General features: G+C 42.8%; 1 protein-coding gene across 6 annotated transcripts in view; it reads left to right on the top strand.

Annotated features, from left to right (window-relative positions):
* Positions 1–18,511, top strand: part of Sox5 (SRY-box transcription factor 5) — a 358,999-nt gene that overhangs the window by 33,716 nt on the left and 306,772 nt on the right. For 3 of the 6 annotated variants that reach the window (XM_051173350.1, XM_051173348.1, XM_051173347.1), the window contains exon 2: positions 16,883–17,009. In XM_051173350.1, the coding sequence (XP_051029307.1) occupies positions 16,883–17,009 (127 nt within the window). Of the gene's footprint in view, positions 1–16,882; positions 17,115–18,511 lie in introns of all 6 variants that reach the window. The other 3 variants (XM_051173345.1, XM_051173349.1, XM_051173344.1) reach the window with 1 other exon arrangement.

Below are 18,511 nucleotides of genomic sequence, written 5' to 3'. Positions count from 1 at the left end.
TAGTGAACACCCTGTGGTTTGGGTTAGTGTCCTGTGACAAGTCTCCATCACTGGGGTACAGATCCGAAATGGAAAGTTTTGTACTGAAATCTCTAACCTTCAGGTAGATTAGTCATTACAGCCTGGGATTTATGTTAAATTAGAGGGATTTTCAAGATTAAGTTAATGACTTGTAAGGATTCTTTAAGGCAATGCATTGAATTGGGGAGGAGACCATCAGTGGAGTGCTATTCAGGACCTTGGAACTGAATAAGCTCTGTTTGTTGTTCATGTTTACATGATGTGAAGTTATTGTCTATGCCCGTTTAATATTACCATTCTTTCTCCTGTGCTGTGATAAAGGGAGACTATTTTTCAAAAAATGAAATTGGAAGTATAGACCTCAAGAAAAAAAAATTCCCAACTCTAAATTGGTTGAAAGTTTCTCTTGTTCAGGGAAATCAATGTCCTCTAATTATGTCTGTGTTGAATTGCCCTAAATTAACTCAGACTACCATGATAAGGACAAAGATTGTGGGACACATCATGGACTATTAATATTTGAAGATTGCATGATAGAAAGGTATTTGTAAACAAGTTACTTTGGACACATTTCATAATGCCTTCAGCTAATCTGCCCTCCTCCTTGCCTTTGTAAATCTGAGGAGTAACTTGTTGTGGTTTGATTATAAAGCTGGCATCAGCAATAATTATAAAAAATAAATGAGAGATTAATTACTCTTGGGCTTTGGAGATTGGAGTTTATGTATTCACCCATAAAAACAATCGTGGATATGATGGCAGAAGTTACTTGCAAAGGTTATGATTTGCTTAGAAGTTTCCCAGCTTCACGAAGATATGCTACAGAAAGGATTCTGGGCCCTGACTTCTGAAGGGTGAAGTTTCTGGCTGTGAGAAAATAAACCTCATTTAAGGGAGGACATTACTAAGAGTCAGGATTAGACTTTGGTGACATGTCAGGAAGCATGGCAGTTACAATGAGGTCATCTATGCTTAGTCCGATAACTACCATCAACTGTCATCGTTACAAGATTGGCCTGCACAGAAGGTACATAAAAAGGAATCTGATGGCAAAGGTAAAAGAAAAACATTTACTTAATGGAGATTTAACTGCAGTGTCCACCCAAAGCTTGCACTGAAATGAAATAGAAATAGTTTCATTCTAGGCCAGGCATTTGTGGCACACACCTTTAATCCCAGCACTCAGGAGGCAGAGGCAGGCAGATCTCTGTGAGTTTGAGACCAGCCTGGTCTACCAAGTGAGTTTCAGGACAGGCTCCAAAGCTTGTCTCGAAAAACAAAATCAAAGAAAGAAAGAAAGAAATAGGTTAATTCTATCTCATCGGTGGTGACTTCAGTTGTTTTGAGGTAGAATCTGTAGTTCAGCTTTGCTGTGAGCTCATGGCTCTAGGCTCGTAGATTCTCAGCACCACTCAAACAACCAAGCATGAGGCACACATTTAAGTTCCCTTATGAAAAGTTATTCTTTACCTCATTTGTAATTGGTAATGAAAATGTAATGATCCAGTAAATATCCCCATCCATGGGACATACAGTCTGGGGCTCCTGGGTCCTCAGCCCCATATGCACTGTTTATTCCCCCCCCCATGCATACCTGTGTCATGGTTTAATTAATAAACTTCACAGTGGGAGATTAATGGCAGCCATCCACCATAGCTGAATAATTAAAGTAGAATTGTGCAGATTAGGGGACTATGGCCTGTCTCTTTCTCAGAGTACATAGTGCTTCACTCATCCTTCCTGTTGGGATGAAGAAGCCTGGTCCAGGGTCTTTGAGATGAGATGGAGATGGCATTGTGACATTCCACTAAGTGACTGGATGAAGCCTTCTTGAACATAAGTATCATAACTTTGCCAGACTGTAAATCCAGGTGGATGTTGAATGGTTGACATGTAGGTGATGTACACACTATGAACATGCTGCATGGAGGGAGGATTCACACCATGGACATGTTGCCTGGAGGGAGGATTCACATTGGAGGCTCTGGATAAAGCAAGAGAAGCTTCTCCATCTGACTCAGAGCAGCCCGTTGTCTCAAGCTTTCAAGTTGCTTATTTCTGGACTTTTCCATTTACTATTTTGAAATTGTGGTTGATGGTGTGTAACTCAAAACTGAAATGGAAAGCCAGATACATGCTAGGAAGCACTACTCTATATAGAGTTGAATTCTAACCCTACCACTTTCTAACCAGGAGAATCTATTCAGCCTGTGTTATGTCCCTAGTTCCCCTTCTGTAGGTAAAGTAGAGATCATAATGATTATGTGCAGGTTTTAAAATACTACTTGATTGAAATGCAATTCACATGCCACAAAGTGTACATACTTACTGTATACTTTATAAAGATTTAATCCCCTATACCTGTAATCGTGCTTGCATAACCACAATCTAAACTTACAGTGTCCATCCTTCCTGATGACATCTTGTACCCATCAGCCAGCATCCACCCTTCTCTGTCACTCCTCCTCCTTCTGACCAAGAACTACATTCCTTCTCTGTTATATAAATGTACCTATTCTGGACAGGTCACATAAGACATGCACGTATTTCCTTCCTTGTGACCTGATTGCATTGCATAACACAATGTTACATAGGCTCCAGTGTATTAAACATCCATCACTATGTCATTCTGCTTGTTACAAAATAATATTCCACTGTGCCCATATCACCTTCTTTTACCATTTTACCATCTGATTGATACTTGTGCTATTTCCATGTTTCTGGCTACTATGGATGATGCTCTTGAATACCTTTGTTGACTAGTTCTATGTAGACTCATATGTCTCCCTGGGACGGGGACCACTTGTTTATATGGTATCTTAGTGTTAGCTTACATTTTCAAATTATTAATATTCCGTGTTTTAAAACAGTTTATAAATGATAGCTGGTTTATCTGCACATGTGTCTGGAGGGTCAGTGTTAAATAAAGGGAAGGTGGGAAGATTGTAATGGCACAAAACTAAGTTTCTGTTTCCAGGTAATTGTTCCTCTGTATTCTATTTCTGCGTGATTTCGATGTGTCATTGGCAAGCATAGTTTTTTTTTTTTCTTGCACACTTTGATATGTTTGTTTCATGACAACCAGGTACTGAAGCTAATTCCTCACTTATCCCGAAAGGTGTCTCCCACATGAAACAAATAGGCACGTGAGTGTTGTCCACACCAGCCGTGGAGACAGGAGATTGAGGTGGCAGCCTGTGAAAGTGTGACTGAGCATCCACTCTAAGGAAGCTCTTTTCTATAAGGACCCATTTTGTGCTGAACAGGTCTGTAAACAGAAGGATGAAACAATGAAGTTTTACCCCATCTGAAAAAGAATAATCCTTTAGGGTCTTCTATGTTCAGAGCTGCTGCTGGGGCTGTTCAAATGTTCCAACCTCAAAGGACATCCCGAAACAGAAGAAATAGAACCAACTTTGCATATGATACGTCTCTGACCACACTTGGCTGCTGGCTTTTATCCAGGGATTTTCTTTGTTATTTAATGTGTTTGGCTGACTCAGTTATGGTAGCAATCTTGGTAGGAGTGTGACAACTGTGATCCTCTGTTAATAATGTCAGTCTAGTATGCAAGGGTAGCAAACTTGAGAGTAGGAAGTGCATGTTTGAGTCCCTGGTTAATCATCTTCAGGGTTTAATGTTTTGGACATATGAGATTTAGGATTATGACAGGGTTAATCAGCTCCAGGGGAAAGTTCCTTCCTGTTACATCTTACAGTTGGTAGACTCAAGATAGTCCATAAACTCATCTCCACATATGTATCCTACAAGAATTACCTTTATGTCTTCATTCAGTTACCACAGTTATTCATGTTTGGTTTGTGTTTTTAAGTAAAATGTACCAGCTTCTAAAGTCTTTAAGCTTAAATAATTATTGGAAGTCAAGAGTACGTTGTTTAGTCTTAACAAACATTGGTGGGGTGGTAGGGGAAACAGATTTTGAAGGAGTCCAGTTGATCCTCTGTCCACAAACTTGCCAGCAGCAACAAAACAAAACAAGAAAATAAAAGGAGCAAAGAAAGGGAGGGCAGGGTGGGGAAGGTTGAGGACAGCTCCGGCCCTCTTGGAATACAAAGGTCTTTCAGTTGTGGGGGACTGGAATGGGGAGTTTGGATAGTGGAAAAAAATGTTCTCCATGTGGTAACAAGGTTGGGGGGAGCATCGGGTGATTACTTTTCTCCTTCAAGGCTCCTTTATCCTCATAAGTTCCGACAGTGGTCAGCATGTCAGACAGCCCTCCCTCTTTCGTCCATCTCTGCACTGTGCTCTTCGGTTTATACAGCTGGGCCTTTGTTCGGCTGTGGGGAGGGGGGGAGGGGGGAAGGGAGGGCCCAGCCCTAGGAAGTCACAAATGGTCAACCCTGCACTGAGAGGGTCCAGCCTTTGGGTTGACACGTTTCGGCTTGTACATATTTGTAAAGAGAAAAAGAGAACGCGTGTGTGAGTGTGTGTGTGTGTGTGTGTGTGTGTGTGTGTGTGTGTGTGTGGTCGATTGTGGCACTGTGTGGAAATGTGACTGAATACATGGGTTGATGAGCAAAATTTTTTCATGACTGTAGTTTAGCAACTAATAAGAACAAACTTAGTGATGTCACCATCTAAATTACAGCCTAGCATAGCAGTCTCTTGGAGTGGCAGTATCTTGGGGAATATCCAAAAGTAGATGTGCTTGGCCATAGAACTAACGTGGAACACGGGGCATGGGAAAAGTGTTCGCTTCAGGCTTCATGACCCTCTTGAAACATGAACTACAGTGAGTTTGGGACTAAGCTCTGTCTCAGCCTTGCATCTAAGCACATCATGCACCGGCCTCTTTCCGTATGTGTTCACTCCACAGAGTGTTATAAAATACCAATGGCTTCTTTTGTCTCCACAGCATGCGCCACACCCTTTGGGTGTGATAGTCGCTTCAGTGAATACTCCATCTCTCTCACATTTACAGTAAAGAGCTAGGATCCCTAAGTTATACACAGTAGCAATGGGATCCATGATTTCTGCCTCTCCCTCTCCCTCTCCCTCTCCCTCTCCCTCTCCCTCTCTCTCTCTCTCTCTCTCTCTCTCTCTCTCTCTCTCTCTCTCTCTGTGTGTGTGTGTCTTTCTAAAAACAACAGGGAGTGTTTTAAACCAAGAAAGATTAATGGGAGAAGAAGATAAATACTTCAGACATAAAACGAGTTTGGAGGTCAAGCTTGGAAAACAGCAAAGCTTATGGATTTAATTCTTACTCATTTAAGCAAAGGGATGCTGGCATGATAGGGGGCAATGGACAGGCTGGGCATCCTTTGACACTGGCCGCAGCTGGGCTCTACTGGTGTGGAGTTTGGGTTGATGGATGTTTGCCCTGTTGGCTTTCAGTACTTTTGAGACTGTAATGTCAGATCCCTCCCCTCCGTTTTTCTGGGCAGCTCAGAAAGTTGCCTCTCTCAACAGTAGCTGTTGTCCTGGGGAAGACCTGTGCCCTGTATATTTGTTCTCTGCTGTCTGTTTTGAATATAACAAAAACATTTCCACTTCGTTCATTGTTTTTCTTTCTTTCTTTCTCCGTCAGTTGCACTAGACACAATTCTGTGTGGGCTTGGACAGAAAAGAGTTTGGTTTTCAAACTGCCCACCATCAGCAAAGCCAGGACACTTCCTGTCAGCAGTATTTGAATTTGAAAGAGGGCAGGGGCTCACAGAATTTCTCTCCATTGGGCTATCCAGTGGTCATTTTTGAAAACTATGAGCCCTTTCTCATTTCTGCTGTGGAGTTGTACTCCAGAGGGTTGCTGTAGAGTAGATGGCTTCACTTGCTGGCTTTCACAATGACCTTTGGAAACAAAAGAAATTAAAACTAGACTGGTTACTTAATTATTTTTGTCATCATTATTAGATCCTAAATAAATTAAACATGCCAACAGATTTGATTTCAAGGTGTATGCCGCAATCAGAATAAGTCACTCTTGATCATAGAACAAGTTGCTATGTATTTAGACTTAGCCAGTCGTGTGAGAGGGGCAGGGCTCAGCCAACAGGGGTGAAGACCCCATAAAGAAGCCTAGGTAAGAAGACTGGAAGGCCCCTCAAGAATAAGTACTCAAGAAGGTTATTATGAAAGACAAATTTATTTTTTATTTCCAGTGTTTCTGTTGTGGTTTGGTGACACCCTGAAAAGGTCAACATGACTTAATCATTATAACAAATGAAACGGTACTTATGCAGAGGACTCATGCCATCAAACCTAAGTAGACTCTTCTAGTCCAGGTTCATTTTTTGCATGCGTATTTCATGTGGATAGTGATGTCCATCAGTGGAAATCCATCTTCACTGAACGTGGTAATGTCAAGGAAGCGATTGGAAAGGGCCCCAGCACATGGCACGGGGGCATAGGTAGACATAATCATACTGAGGAAGCCACACGGACCATTAGGAGAGCAACGCTGATCATGTGGGCAAAATGGTTCGCTGTTACGTGCATGGCCTGCATCTTTCAGATTCATAGGGTAATAGCCACCTGTTATGTGTACACACCTCAACTTTCAGATTTACAGGTTAACAAATCCAGAGGTAGTTTAAGACGGTACAGTAAATGAGAACAATTAACATGTGGTTTTAAGTATATAAAATGAAATGTCCAGTGCATAATTAAGATGTTCCCGTAAAAAGAATACTATTGACATATCCGGGCATAGTCTATTCATCTCTCTTCTCCTTCCCAGGCTTTTCTCTCTCTCTCCTCCCTCCATCCCCGTACATACCATAGTTTATTTACCTGCCACAGAATACCTCCATTTCCCTGAAGAGTTCATTCAAGGATAGAACAATAGACAGAACAATTCCTCTTCTCACCTCTTCTCACTGGCAACTGTGCTGATTGCCACCAGAGATTGCACTGTTTGTAGGGATTCTGAAGGCAGTTTTAACGGATGTCTTAGTAGGGCACTTGAGACTAGGTACCCAGATCACGCCCTTTTCTGTCCTTGCTTACCCCACTGCTTGGAAACAGAAATTTATAGATGTGACAACTATACATCTCAGAAAAATCTAAAATGACTTCTGGTTGTTTTCAGTTGCTTTAAGTTCCTCTAGCCCAGAGCACACACTGGTGTGTGTGTGTCCAGCTTCTGACCATCAGGGTTAGAAAAAAAGAAATGCTACTCAAAACAGAGCTTAGGACTTTGGTTTGGTTTGGGTCTGGCTGCTTAGAGGGGGTTTCTTTAATGAAAGCCTTCTGCACCATGTACTGGAAGAGAGAGAGAGAGAGTTTTCCTTCCTCTCTATCTGTCCTGGGGACCAGGGTGTAGGTAGCTGCGCTGACTGGCCCAGCTCACAGACACGTGAGGAGCTGGGCATCTGTAGAAGCTCTGGAGAAAGTCTCCTTGGTGCTGACTGGGAGGCGCACCGTTAAGACTCCAGTCTGGCGCTGGCTGTCATGCCTGCTTGTGGAAAATAAGAACAATGCCTCCCTTGAGAAGGGGGAAAAGTCCAGGGCAGTCCCAATTCTGATGTAAAATTTAAATCATCCCTCCACATCCTGTGGACTCAGAGCTGTCAAAAAGGCAAGACTAGACTGAAATGGAAAAGGCTTCTTGTTTCCCTAAAAAGTATACCCTCTGTGTCTATAAATAACAAACTTCTGAGTCCCAGCTCCTAAGGCTGCATTATCGTAAGTAATTTATAAATAATCACAACAAAAGGACTCTGACATTTTTAACCTGTGGATTAAAAGGTTAAACTGCTGTTTCTGTGATTAATGACCAATGTGTTACAATACATGAACTGAATAATTCACAGCAAATGACCATTTATGGACAGACACTAGTTTTTTTCATTGTTTTTTCTTTTTTATAACTTTACATTTGGTCGATTTTCCTGACAACTTAAAAAGACCATATCTTCAATATTTAAATGTCTCAATCATCCATGTTTCTTTCAAGATAGTTAAAGGTTAGTAATCCCATGGTTAGAGGAATTGTTTAATCAAATGTTAATAGCTCAAAATTGGTGTTTCTGTCTGTTAGAAAGGGTATGAAATTCAAAGGATTATTAATGGCTCATTAATGGCAGATATTGTCTCTCTTTCAGGTAGAAAGTGTTCACTGCCAGATTACTTTTTCTTTTTTTCTTTTCCTTCCTTTCTTTCTTTCTTTTTTTTTTTAACATACAAAAGGGTAGTTTTGATGCTTTTAAAAAGAAAACAGTTTAGGACACTGTTAACTCTTTATGGATAAGAGTGGCTTTGCATTTATTATGCAACCTTCCCTCTCAAACTCATGTTCTTCCTCGCTGTGACAGCAAACTCCGGAGCCTTTCTCTACCTTTGAACAGTAGAGACTGCACCTGGTGTGGTCTCTCTACTTTTCCAGTGTCAGGCTGCTTAATTTAACATGGGGTAATTCTGGAGAAATGCAATAAAAAGTGAAGACTCAACTGAACACATTTTAGCTCCATAGATAGTGTTTTCTGTGGGTCAGCATTTCAAGAAGCCCAGGCTGGCCTTAAACGCACTGCATTGATGACGCTGACCCGGAATTCTGATGTTCCTCCTCAGAGAGATACTGAGATTACAGGTGTAAGGCTCCAGCTAGGGCAGCATCCTGTACTCACAGAACTTTCGGAGTTTACTCTTGTGAGAGATGCTCTTAATCTTGGCATTGAAATGCTACTGATTTGTGTTGTTAATGAAACAGGTAGAAGTGTGTGTGTGGGGAGAATGTACATTCAGACTCTAATCACTGCTGAATGGAACCAAAAATTATTTTTAATTTTTTTTTTTTTTGAGGAAAGATCTTGCTGTATACCCCAGAGTGGTCTCACACTCTGGCTACCCCAGCCTCAGCCTCCCAAGAGCTGAGATCAAAGGCAGGCACCACTTTGCTCAGCCCAGACAGTTTTTAAATACTAACTAACTTGTTTAAAAGTAAACACACACACACACACACAAATCAGTCATCTTAAAGTTAATTTCATTTCTTAATTTGGGAAGAAGTTAGAGCTGATACGGAAGCCATTCTTCGGTCCCACCTCTGAGTCTTCTCTGATACATTGTCTCCTGATGGCGCCTCTCTTTTTCACCTGGAAGCATTTCTTGGGACAGCCCTGAACTGCCTTGCTCTCTTGCTCTCTTCCCCTCCTCAGGCTTGAGGGGAACGGAAGAGGTAGAATAGGGCATTTACTGGGAACTGTGATGGTGCTCAGAAGACGGGAGAGGGAGTCAAGAAAAGTGGTCCCATTGTTATTAGAAAACCACCACCACCAACAGACAGGCAGCCGACACAAGGTGCTGAATGAAGGAAGGGGATGTGGAGCTTGGTCCCACAGCTGAGGGCCACAGAGTAGAAGGGCATGGCTGAGAGTGGAGGAGTCCTGGAGTGTCCCTTTGATACACACTGTTGGCCCTGACATCTTTACCAAACCCTCTTCTAAACGCTACTTAAGGTTTTGTAATACACAGTAAAGAGGTATTTTGTGTTGTACCCTTTCCCTTTTAAAGCAGAGTAACAGATTAGTTCCCAAGTGGCTGCAGCTCGGGCTCATTTGTTTGTAGACTTGCACTTGATGCTGAGTTTTGTCAAGTTCCACTCTGCTGAGATGTGTGGTGAGGCACGCAAGTATCCTTCCTCCGTGTGTCCTGTCTGTGTGTCTTCTCAGGGGTTGGGCGAGTTCTGCTAACACACACTTTGTGGCAGAACCCAGGGGACACATCCATGCCTCTTAGGAACAACGTTGGGTGTGAGGTCCTCAGAGGAGGAGATACTGAGCAGAGGAACAGGGAGAAGCAAGTTCTGCATGACACACTGACGGAGAGAGACTTTGAAGGAGGAAAATATGGTACAGAAGTTTGAAGACTGCATGTTTACCATAAATAAATTCTGCGGCAGACTTCTGGAGATGATAAAGCACAGACTTGGTTTAGGGAACTGATGAGGTGTCTTTAGAGTGCAGGAAGACAACTCTTGGTAGAGAAAGGATATTTAAATCTTGTCAAGGAAAAGGAAAATATAAATGGCAAGATGTAAACAACAACAATTGAAATTCGTAGACAAATGGTAACGGCAGACATTTTTTTTCCTTTGATAATGTGACATTCTAAGTGTGTAACCAGATGATGCGTCAAAGGGGCGTGTTGCTTATTTTACCCATCTGGGTAAAAATAGATTCATTCAAGCTTCATATCTCTTTCAATTCCACCTATAGGGTGGGTGACATTCTATAGCGAATAGATAATTTAATATGCAGTCGAGTTCTGTTCCTTCTGTTAATTATCTTCACTCAGAATTCTTGAATTAAAAGGAAATAGTTTATACGTGTTCTCAGATATTGTCTTTCCATTCCCAACAATGAACTTTGAAGAATGTTTGAGTGTGGTAACTTTGAGTGCGATAACAGTCAGTTTTGCGTGATTTTAACAAATACACAAGATAGCCAAAACATAAATTAAAAAGGGTCTGGCTCAAGGGAAACCTCCTTGGTTCGTTGGCCCTACTGCTGTGGGGCTATGGTGAGCAGCATTGGAGCAGAACCAGTCACCTCATGGTCAGGCAGGAAAAACAACACAGAGAAGGGAGGATTTGGGCCCCAGTGTCCTCTGAGGACAAGGCTCCAATGACCTAGAGACTTCCCACCTCATAAGGGTCCTACACTATCCAATAGGACCTTCCCAGGGGCTAAAATCCGCCTATGGTGTCTACAGAGACATTTATATTTAAAATGAAAGCCAAGGAAATAATTGCAGATCTATTTATTTTGCATGGCATTTGTGAAGTTCTCATAACAGGGCACATCTCTTTAACCATTTTCAAATGTTTTCAGACATGATCTATTCCTTGCTTGTGTCTTAATACAAGACAAGGGTGAACATCAGAAACTAGTATTTGGGAGAGCAACCAGGAAGGAAGTCATCAGTCTGTGAAGAAATCGGCACGGAATGGGAAGGATCCCGTGTTAAGCATTTAACGCCATGAAATGGCCAGGAGAATAACCCTGCTACTTCACTCACCAACATAAGCTTTTTTAGCCATTTTCTTTGCTCACTCATCGTTATTCAGTGATCCTTAAAGAGTGAACAAATTGGAAACAAATCATTTCTCTTTCTAAAACCCTGCTTATTAGGAGATAGCTCAGTCAGTAAAGCTCTACCCTGTAAGTATGAGGGCCTGAATGAGGTCCCCAGTGCCCAGGAAGAAGCTGATGCTGGCTCACACTGTAACCGAACACATGTACACACACACACACACACACACACACACACACACACACACACACACACACTGTTTAGGTGATGTTGCTATATGATTCGTGAGCTTTGACTACTTTTTCTATGCCTTTGTATAGATTTCAGCTTTCTAGTCTAGCCACTGAAATTGATGCTTAATCAGAAATTTGGTGTTTAAGGTCACCCCCTCCTGTTCATCTCCGCCATTCCCTCCCCTTTGCTTCACCCAGACCATTTTCCCTACTCTCCCAAAGCAGTCCTGTGCCTCCTTTTAAAACACTTGGGTTTTATTTTAGGTGTGTATTTGCCCGTGTATGTGAGTGTGTGTGAGTGTGAGTTTGTGTGTGAGCGTGTATGAATATGTATGTGTGAGTGTGTGTGCTTGAGAATGATTCTGTGTATGTGTTACACTGTCACTTTTCCTCCTGCGTTTACTGACGTCTGTCCAATCTTCAGACGTCATGGAAGCATCCTCTGATGAATCTAGTGACATAACATCATTCTGTTGCCCGTCTCTCATAGTATACACACTACTGAGAAGGCATCTATCTCAGGGTAGTCTTTACTTCTTAGTTATGTTACCGTCCACTTGAATACTGGGTTGACTTTAGATATTTTTCAGCAGATTAATTGATTGGTTGATAATTGATGAGTGGGTATATGCGTTCTATTACTCACTTAAAGGCAAACCAGAAAATGTAATGCATCCCACCACCTGTGTTCTCGTGACACAGGGGTTATTTTCTAGGCACAAACTGTGCTCACTCAGTTCATTTTTCCCTCATTGTTTCACAGGACAGATACATCTGTAGTGGAGCTGCCCGTTAGCGCTTTCACTGAAATATGAATAACTGTGCTTGAGCCCGGAAGACTAGATTCTATGGGGAAGGAAGTCAAGGCTTCCCCAAAGGTGCTGGTGTTTAGGGTGGGGAACTAGCCAGTCCTCACCAAGCCCACAGTGCTGATCATGACCTCACAGTGAACATGCCTGGTCACAGAGCCATCTCTTCAGCCTTCCTCATACATTTGAAACAGAACTATAAGATACTTTTATAAGAACTCTAAAAATTAAATTTGGGGAACAAACTCACACAAGGTATCGTGATTTATGAATGTTAACATGTGAGATGGTCAAAATGAAACATACCATCATTGGGATTCCAGGAAGAAAGACGACGCTGCCACCTGGCCATACTTCCCTCTCTCTGTCTCCATTGTTCTTGTATTTTAGTGGGGGAGGGCAGAGTATAAACAAAGACATAAGTAGGAAATACTATGCCCATGAATGGTGGGGAGGGGGGAGTCTAACCTCAGAAGAGGTGTTTGAATGAGTGCTTACTGAATAAGAGAGATTTGAGGAGAAATCTGTCTGATGGGAAAGTAAGGCTGGTCCATGTGTGGAAGAAGAGACTTCAGAAAAAACCCAGTGTGGTGTATCGTGTGCATTTAGGTGGCTTGAGTGTTAGTGCTCCACTGCCAACACTGAGTGGCTTTGACTTTCAATTTGGAGGAAAGAAGTCCTAAAAGCAAGGTGCCTTCTGGGCTAAGTCTCTTCTAGATGCTCTTTGGGAGAACTGACACTTTCTCCAACTCATAGATGTCATCTACATCTCTTGGTTCATCATCTTCACACCAGAAGCCTTTGGCGGGAATCTGACCCCTTGTGCCGGCATCTGCCCTTCTGGCTTTCCATCTTGAAAATACTATGGTCACCATGGACCCCAGAACTATTCCAGCCATAACCTTCCCAGTTCTACATCTCACACCTACAAAACCTACTCTTCTGTAAAACATTACATTTTCACAAGCCTAAGGATTAGGACCCAGGTGTCTTGAGTGGGCGGGGCCCTATTTTGATGAGCACCTGGGGCTTGTGACATTCACTGATTTAGAATATAGAAGAGCTCTAAATGGCCTTGATATTTAGTCTGCACTCGGAAACCCATGCCAAAAGCTTTCCAGAGGAGGTGGCAGGCATCAAGGCTCCTTAACACCACCACTCCCCCAGGTCAGCCCACTCACTGCCTTGCTAGTGTTCAAGACCACGGTTTTAATTTTCTGTTGGCAGTCTGATCTCCTCTTTCTACCTGCAAGTTTGCACTCCACGAGTGACCACAAGCAGAGGTGCATTCTCTGTGCACAGTGCTTGTGATGCACTTTGATAGCGAGAGACGCAGTCGTGTTAAGAGGACCATCTCACTAGCATGATTATGCAGAACATTACAGTAAAACGGAAAGGAAAGGGAGGCTTTGCGAAAGCCAACCTCTCCTTCCAAGGGGACCGTTGCTTATCTATTCCATTCATGCAACTCAGCATCCCAGGAGTGCTAGAGAGGAGAGATGGGATTCCATCCATGCTTCTCAATCTGCTCCTTTTCCTAAATAAACCTGAACCCTAAATTTATATTGACTTTCTAAAAGTATCTCCGTCTGCATCTCTGCCTCCCTCCTTACTTCCTACACGAGATCCAGCTCTATTTATCCCCAAACTCCCATTCCTCTTTGTCATTCTCCTCCCTTAAGATGTACAAGGTAAACCATTCTCTGGCGCCTCCCAGAGCCACTGCCCAAGTGGAACCAGGGCTGAGGGTTCCACAGTTCTTGTCAGTTGGGTCTAACCTCAGGTGTCCCTCACTAGTTCTATTCCCTGTACTCAAACTCCCCCTACTCGCTTTATAAAACTCTTGAAACAGAGACCTTGCTGGGGCCATTAAAACCTCTCAGTAGGTAAGCGTCTTGCACTTTTTAGGGAAAAGCCAATACTTAGATGAACTCTTTGAAGAATATTTCCTTGGCCAGACATAACACTGAGTTAAGACACCAACATTATACCCATGAATCACAGCCCTACAAGTTGCCGCCATCTTGAGTTCTGTCTGTCTCAGGCCAGCTTCTCTGAAGTCTGGGTTTCTGTCATAGGTAAAGCACATAAGAGCATGCATTATACATAGATTGTCCCAAGGTGCTCTCACCCTGCAACACAGTCATGCAAATGTGGCCACTGTAGCTCTCATAAATCAGGGTGATTTTATGACCGCTGTCTACTTTCAGGAACTGGGACTTTGCTCCACCCAAGATGGATCCCTTTGTAGATAGAACTGGAGTGTAATTTGTTGGGAATTTTACTTTTCACTTTAGTCATAACCATGCATGTTCTTACTCCAAGCATCTGTCTTGCAGAAGGCTTTACCTGACATTTATTAGCATGCTTTCCAAAGGCCAACAGGAGAAGGGCATCTGACAATATTTTGAAAATGGAGCTGGGGGATCAATTGCCTTCTGGCATCTTGACCTTGAACTTTTACTCCATCGGATGCTGTGTTTGGTGAATACACTCAGCCACTTGTCCATGCAGTGGATCTGTGCTCAGAGGTGTCTGGACACATTGAGAATAGTGCCAGAATCTCTCTCTACTTGTTTTCTGTGTTTCTACTTCTAGATATTACTTCTGATAGTATTAACAAAGTGGAAAATCCCATTTTGATCTTAGTTCTGAGAACTGTAGATCTGTGACGACCTTAGAGACCAGTTGGGCCAGCTTTCTTGTATGATTACCAGGAGCAAAGTGCAAAGTGTTGCTAGTAGCCTCAAATTGTTAGACACAGGAAGACTGATTGCATATGAGGCTATGGTGGGGGACCGTAGAACAACATCTATCGACTCTAATAAGAATAGTGATGCTCTGCAGACCACAGGCATGGTGCTTTCATCACAAGTGAATCAACCAATGGTAAAAAAAAATATCCCTACTAGTGTACCATGACAGATCTCTCCACAAAAACCTTCAGTGTCTGAGCATCCCCTTCTAATAAGTGATGAGATGTTCACCAGTGCAAAACAGGATCAGAACCCTGAGATCTGACTATTCCCAGTGTAGTATGTAGTAATGTAACTTGTGAGACAGCCAATAAGACCTAAACAATCCTAATGATTTACCTCAGCCCTTTCCATCCTTCTCCGAATTTGGAGTGAACTTGGAATAAACCTTCGCAATGGAGTCGAAAGTAGTTAGACTTGAGTGTCGAGAGCTCACATGACAGGTGCCTGTAGATACGTCCTCCTCTTGATCTACTCTGATCTTAGCTGGTCAACAGCATCACCGTTAACACATCTTTAAAGGCACTTGGATATTGGTTTACATTTAAGTACATTAAGCGGGTCTGGTGGAAGTTTTCTGTTGGGCAGCTTTGGCTTACGTGGTTATTTTACAGCTAAACTCTTTATAAGAGTTAGAAGAAAATGTCCCCCTTTCTTTGCAGCTCCCCCCCCTCTCTCTCATGGAGATTCATGTGGTAGGTCTGAAGTCTGCAATGTAAGCAAGAGCTTGCACTCAGTGACTGTCTGCCCTGAGTCAAGGACTCTACTGGTTTTCTTAAAAAAAAAAAAAAAAAAAAATCTTAAGAGGCAGATGCTATCTCTTAGTTTAAAGGAGAGTGACCTGAGCGAGAGAGAGTCTCTCACTAATGGCAGAATCACTTTTCAGGGATGAGAAATACATTCACAATGTAGACATAATAGTAGTGCAGTCCTCCCTCAGGGAATATGATTTCTGCCTCTTGTCCCATGGGTCTAGAATAAAAAGGGAGGGTTCTACAGACACTCGTTGTATGCTGATGGACAACCTGGACAAAATAATTATTATCTCAAGCGCAGATGAGGCTGTACATACTGCAGGGCAGCTGGTTGTTTTTACATTGGGTGTTTTAACTCAGCTCCTTTTCTATATAAAACTTTTTCACAGTAGGAGAAAGAGCTGGCCCCCTCACTAAAAATGTTTGCCATGGATTTTAAGCTCAGATGATGGTCTGAACCCTACTGAAGCACAAAGACAATGCACAGTTCTTGTCCCTTTATCTAAGACCTGCTTCCTTTAGCTTTTCTTACCGAATCAAAGCATGGGGGTTTCTTTCTGTGCTTAAATATTCTGAGGAGTAAATAACTGTAGATTCACATCTAAATAACGGCTAGGCTTATGCAGATAGAAACAACTTCTAAAAAATGCCCGGTGTGATTTGTTACCTCAACATGTTGATGTTAGGACCAAATGTCAAAACGGGTTAGATGTCTCACAAGTTAAAAATGTTTGTAGCTCTTAAGTTTTGAGCAAATATGCAACTTCCTGCCAGTTTCTCCGAGGACCTTCTATGTCTCACTACTAGGAATCTTACTGTTAATGCAATGCAAACTTGTTCAAGTGGAGAGCATGCATTTCTTTTATTATATACATTTTTTTTTTTTTTGTTTTGGATGGAGGAAATTTCAGTGCTTTTCTTTCTTTTAAACTGCCCGTAGTATTTTCTATTCACAGATGTTGTGTTTTGAATCAGATCTATCAAAGTGTAAAACTAGGTGGATAGTTTCCTTCCCTTTGAAATGAAATGGACTTGCCTTGTGCAGTGTTCTTAGGTGAATTTTCTTGTTTAAGAACCCAGAATACAAGAGAGTGCTATATTAGTGCATTATTCTCACAGCAAACAAGCACCGTTCTGTCGCTACCTGCTTGGCCATTGTTTCTGATTGTGTGTGCCGTGCAGCGCTGTTTGGATGGCTTCCTGCTCTCTGCCAGCACAAAAAGCCATTTCTGTTACAATGGCCCCTAACCACACAATGGCGGCATTAAGGATTTATGTGGAGGTTTCATTATTTTCTCCTCTTTTGTTCCTTCCAGGATGTCTTCCAAGCGACCAGCCTCTCCGTATGGGGAGACAGATGGAGAGGTAGCCATGGTGACAAGCAGACAGAAAGTGGGAGAGGAGGAGAGCGAGAGGCTCCCAGCCTTTCACCTTCCCTTACATGTGAGTTTTCCCAACAAGCCTCACTCTGAGGAATTTCAGCCAGTTTCTCTGCTGACGCAAGAGACTTGTGGTCCTAGGACCCCCCCTGCTCAGCGCAACACAATGGTAGGTCTCTCATGGTGTCCCTGTCCGCCAGTGTAGTCCTCTAATAGCTTGGCTTCAGTCTTTTGCTTGACATGATCGTGCGTTTAAGAAACTCAGGCCTCATAAAATTCCTTCAAGTAAGCAGGCTCCACAAGGAAACATAAACCGTGTTTAGTTCTTTGTTACCTGCTTCTGACACATGATTAGGGGGAAATCCATACAAAATGGAATAATGATCGTGCTAAGACGGTATTGGCTAAAGTTACCCAGGATCAAAGTTGGCTTCTTATTCTTTCTCATGCAATGTTAAAGAAACATTGGTGGTAAATGCTTACCTTCATCATTGTTAATCATCGTGGGTCAAATAGTTTTCAATCATTTGACCGTTTGACCAGATTTTCCCGCCAATTTTAGCTAATACATTGCACTCCTGCACTTGCAAGCGCGTGCGCACACACACACACACACACACACACACACACACACACACACACACACGAGAGAGAGAGAGAGAGAGAGAGAGAGAGAGAGAGAGAGAGAAGGAATTCAGCCCTTCTAACTACCACAGTAATTCATAACTTTCACAATAATCTAGCTAGGCATTATTATTAATTCTCTTTCATATTTGAGGAAGCTGAGTCAAGATGAAATTAAAAGGTGTTCCAGGTCATAGAAACAGGACTTTCGCAGCCATGCTGGCTTCCCGGTCCACGGTCCTGACCCTTCTTCATGGAACTCAGGCACAGTTCATGTCTTCTAGTCTGTCCCTGGGCAAGCTCAATCCCGTTCTCTGCAGGTGCTCCCTCTTCCTGACTTGGTCACTGACCACCCAGTGCAAGGCTGCAGGAGAAGGGGGCAGGTGGGTGAGGGACATGAGGTCAGCGGCCAGACTCCCTGTCTGCTACTGTGTCTCCGCGACATCTCATCTGCTTATCATTTTGACGACTGCCTGCTCTCAGGCGGTACCCAACTAAGTAAGAATGGTCCTCAGATGGATTTCTCCTGTGACAGTGACACATGTACACACCTCTGAAGGGCTGAGTATAAATAGTGATGGCTTCAGCAATGGCTCCAAGGTAATTTTGAGCATATTCAAAGATGAATGACCCACCCTGAGAAGGGCAGGTTAAATCACCAAGCTGGTGACATTGGGGACACTGTGAAGTTCTGTGCTATGATCTGTGGGTCTCTGGGAACAGAGAGCCGATTCTGTTTCATGGGCCAGTGGGATGGTTCATGTGGAAGGGTGCTGGCCACACAGACTCAGCCAACGGAGCCACATCCCCAGAGCTCATTCCGGAAGGAGAGAAACAACTCTTGAAAGTTGTCCTCTGACCTCCATATGCACGCCTTGGTGGATGTATGTTCATGCTCACACACACACAGGCACACGATAATACTAAACAAAAGTATGCAAA

The sequence above is a fragment of the Phodopus roborovskii genome, unplaced genomic scaffold, assembly GCF_943737965.1.
Source record: "Phodopus roborovskii unplaced genomic scaffold, PHOROB, whole genome shotgun sequence".
In the NCBI taxonomy this organism is placed as follows: domain Eukaryota; kingdom Metazoa; phylum Chordata; class Mammalia; order Rodentia; family Cricetidae; genus Phodopus; species Phodopus roborovskii.
This window is presented reverse-complemented; position numbering and strand designations above follow the sequence as displayed.